The sequence below is a fragment of the Carlito syrichta genome, unplaced genomic scaffold, assembly GCF_000164805.1.
Source record: "Carlito syrichta isolate Samal-C Ts95f unplaced genomic scaffold, Tarsius_syrichta-2.0.1 Scaffold130595, whole genome shotgun sequence".
NCBI classification, from domain to species: Eukaryota; Metazoa; Chordata; class Mammalia; order Primates; family Tarsiidae; genus Carlito; species Carlito syrichta.
Genome location: NW_007074691.1, coordinates 5769 through 9956, shown reverse-complemented (window position 1 = coordinate 9956; position 4188 = coordinate 5769). Strand labels below are relative to the sequence as shown.

Genomic DNA, 4188 nt, shown 5'->3' with positions numbered 1-4188 from the left:
GGTCTCAAACCCGTGGGCTCAGGCAATCCACTCACCTCAGCCTCCCAAGGCACAGGATTACAGGCTGAGCCACCAAGCCCGGCTTATTTTTTATTTTTTTTGAGTGAGAGTCTCACTCTGTCACCCTGGTCATCCTTCTGCCTCAGCCTCCCAAGTAGCTGGGATTATAGGCACATACCACCACGTCCAGCTAATTTTTTTTTTTTTTTTGTAGAAACAAGATCTTGCTATGTAGACAAGATCTCAAACTCCTGGGCTCAAGCAATCATGCCTCAGCCTCCCAAAGTGCTGGGATTACAGGCGTGAGCCACCTCACATGGCATTTTTTACTTTTTAATAATAGCCATTCTGACTGGTGTGAGATGGTCTCTCATTGTAGGTTTGGGGGTTTTTTTGGTTGTTTGGTTGGGGGTTTTTTGAGTCAGGGTCTCATTCTGTTGTCTAGGCTGGTGTGCAATGGTATGATCATGGCTCACCGCAGCCTCAACCTCAAGCGATCCTTCCACCTCAGTCTCCTGAGTAACTGGGATTGCACACTACCACACTTGGCTAATTTTTTATTTTTAGTAGAAATGAAGTCTCACTATGTTGCCTAGGCTGGTCTTGAACTTCTGGGCTCTAGTGATCCTCCTGCCTTGGCCTCCCAAAGTGTTGGGATTACAGGTGTGAGCCACTGCACCCAGCCTCAAAGAGGATTTCTTGATAGGAACTGGCTAACAAGTCCCAAGATCAAGATCTGTAGGGTGAGTCAGCAAGCTAAAGATCTAACTTGGACTGATGGTGTATTCAGTCCAAGTCTGAAGGCCTGAGACCCAGGAGGACCAATGGCATGGTTCCAGTTAAAGAACCAGGCCTGGCTCAGTGGTTCAGTCTGTAATCCCAGCACTTTGAGAGGCCGAGGCGAGTGGATGCCTGAACATGCGGGTTTGAGGCCAGCCCGGGCAACTTGGCAAGACCTTGTCTCTACAATAAATAAAAAATTAGCTGGGCATGGTAGCGTGTGCCTGTAGTTCTGGTTACTTGAAAGGCTGAGGTGGACGGATCACTGGAGCTGGGGTGGCCGTGCGCATGCCACTGCACTCCACCCTGGGTGATAGAGTGAGATTCCAACTCAAAAAAAAAAAAAGAACCAGCAGGCTTGAGATCTAGAAAGAGCCAATGTTTCATTTTGAGTCCAAAGGCAAGAAAAAGCCAATGTTCCAGTTTGAAGGTAGTCAGATAGGAGAATTCTCTCTTACTTCAGGAATGGTCAACCTTTTTGCTCTATTCAGGCCTTCAATTGACTAGATGAGGCCCACTTATTAGGGAGGGTAATCTGCTTTACTCAGTCTACTGACTTGATTGATTTAATCTCATCCAAAACACCCTTACAATAACACTCAGAATAATATTTGACCAAATACCTAGGCACCCTGTGGTCCAGTCAAGTTGACACATAAAATCAACCATCACAAGTCCATCCCTTATCAACCTGACACCCACATACATCCCCTTAAACCATACTTAGTCTCCAAATAAAGATAACAAGGTCATAATTCTGTCTAACATGAGTCAACTACTTTGCATACAAGTAAAAACATAATAACACTTTCCCCAAAAGAAGAGGTACAAGTAAAAACATAATAACACTTTCCCCAAAAGAAGAGGTAAAGTCCTTGAGTGATATATATGCTTCGTGACACTGCATAACTTGATGTAAGGTTAATATATTTTGTATTACATTATATGGGAATGAGGAAGGAAAGAAAACAAAGAATATATTTGTATGCACATACACAAATATGTTTGTAGAAAAATAAGGAAGAAATACTCATGACACTTACAGTCCTCATTTCTGTAACTGGTCACAACTGGTATTGATAACTATCTTCTTCCACTAATCCATTCTGTACTCCCTTTGCTTTCAGTAAGCATCTCAGCTAGTTGTGGTTTTCTACCTGGTGGAGTGACCCAAACCTTCACTCCTGAAGAGTCTGGGCCATTTTAGTCCTGCCTGGATTAAATTGTAGTTTTTCAGTGAATTAATCACAGGCAATGGTAATACTTAGAGATGCCCTAAGAAATTTCCTGTATTCCAGACATACTCTTCCTTACCTCTATTGAGACGTAGCAGTTCGATTTCCCCATGGTAGACATGATCAATCACCCCAGCCAGCACAATAACTCACTTCTTTGCCTGTTGATTCAAAGATATAAAGTAGACCAAAGTGACCAGGCAATAGAGTTAACTTCCAGTTCAAAGGAATTATTGTTGTGTCTCTTAGTGGAAACAGTCTTCTGTCTGGAACTAGACCTCGAGGTAGCAGAGTATAAAATCATGAGAACAGGAATCACCCTATGGCTCAGTCAAGTTGATAAATAAAACTAGCCATCACACAATTTGACCCTATAAGGAACTACTATTTATTTATGTATTTGTGTATTTTCATGTTAGCAGTTTTTATTTATTTATTTATTTATTTTCCAAGTTAGAGTCTCACTCTGTTGCCCAGACTGGAGTGCAGTGGCCGCTCCCAGTCACTGCAGCCTCGACCTGCTGGGCTCCGGCGATCCTTCCACCTCAGCCTTCCAAGTAGCTGGAACTACAGGCGTGTGCTACCACGCCTGGCCAATTTTTTGATTTATTGTAGAGATGAGGTCTCGCCAAGTTGCCCAGGCGGGTCTCGAACCCACGGACTCAGGCAATCCACTCACCTCGGCCTCCCAAAGCACGGGATTACAGGCTGAGCCACCGAGCCCAGCCTGTTAGCAGGTTTTAATGGAAGGTGTGTGTAAGATTACATTATTCCTGCATCTTCTCAATGGTCTCTTTCTTGTATTTGCCTTTTTCCTTTCCTACTTGGCGAGACTTGGCTTTCTCTTCAAGGATTTTTTTGTGGTCTTTGTCCAGTTTTAACCTAGTGATAACCACCTTGCTGGGATGAATGCCCACATGGACATTTGTGCCATTTGCCTTTTCCCGCTGCACCCATTCAATGTAGATGACATATTTTTCTGTGTAAACCTGGACTACTTTGCCAATTTGCTGACCTTTATAGTGTCCTCGCACAACCTGAACTTCATCATCTTTTCGGATGGGCACGGATGGAACATTTTTGCCCTTCTGTCTCAGTGCTTTGGAGAGAAGGGAAGACATAATTTTCCTGTGAATGTGGGAGGGCGCATTGAAATGCTTTTTGCAGTTCTTGCTTTGGTCTGAAGTCACAAAGGGATTGAACTTCATTTAGGCCACTGACGCTTTGGCGATGGCTACAAAAAGAGAAAGACCTATGTAACTACAATTTATTGACCCTACTACCTTTTCAGTGTTTTACATCTGTCTTATATCCTCACTTCCCTCCTTACTCAGCTCAACTTCTAGAATCCATAATTGTGGTCCTCTGTTTTGTCCTTCTCTTTACTTCATTTAATTCATCAGGCAGAACTCTAGCTCAGCTTCTAATGAAACCATGGATCTAGCAGTGATCACCTATGACTGCTGCACCCCCAAAAGAGACATTGTATGTCACTGGATGTGCATGACCATAGCCTGTATCTGACAGTACAGTGTGTTTTAGGAGAATTTCTTTGGCCAGGTGTGGAGGTGCATGCTCCTTTGTTTCTCACTACCTCTGTTTGTGTGTGTGTATCTCTGTGTGTGTATCTGTATGGCTGTGTCTGCACAGGCCTGTGTTTGGTATCACTGTATATTAGCTTGTGTGTGACTCCGCCCATGTCTATGTTCATAGGCTGTGTGTCTCTGTATAGTATATGGATCTTGGTATAACCTGTGTGTCTGTGAGTGTCTGTGAGTCACTGTCCTGGGTGTCTCTGGGTGACTGCCTGCATATGACTCTATTTGCTGTTTCCATATGCCAGTGTGTGTGCCTGCATCTGTGCATGTGTGCTGTGGGTCTGTGTGTGTGTGTGTGTGAAGTTTCATTTTGGGTCAAGAAAATGGAGGCAAGTATGTCTGTCTCTGTCTCTGTATCTCTCTCTCTCTCTCTGTTTCTTTGTGGCCCTAAATAACCATTGACTGGACCCATTAATTAATTAGGGGTTTGCAAGATGATGAGAGTCAATCGTTCTTTCTTCAATATTAGTTCTTTTAAGAATCCTCAGTGTAGGCTGGAAGCAATGACTCATGCCTATAATCCCAGCACTTTGGGAGGCCGAGGTGAAAGGATTGCCTGAGCCCACAGGTTCAAG

The 4188-nt window shown here is 43.7% G+C and overlaps 1 protein-coding gene across 1 annotated transcript; it reads right to left on the bottom strand.

Annotated features, from left to right (window-relative positions):
- Window positions 1-2778: 2778 nt before the first annotated feature.
- Window positions 2779-3223, bottom strand: LOC103250552 (60S ribosomal protein L26-like). Its single transcript, XM_008049143.1, has one exon. The coding sequence runs from the start codon at window positions 3221-3223 to the stop codon at window positions 2783-2785; it is 441 nt and encodes a 146-aa protein (XP_008047334.1). The 3' UTR covers window positions 2779-2782.
- Between the last annotated feature and the right edge of the window lie 965 nt (window positions 3224-4188).

What these genes read in the sequence shown, in the direction of transcription:
- LOC103250552 (XM_008049143.1), bottom strand. Translation starts at nt 3,223, where the DNA reads ATGAAGTTCAATCCCTTTGTGACTTCAGACCAAAGCAAGAACTGCAAA.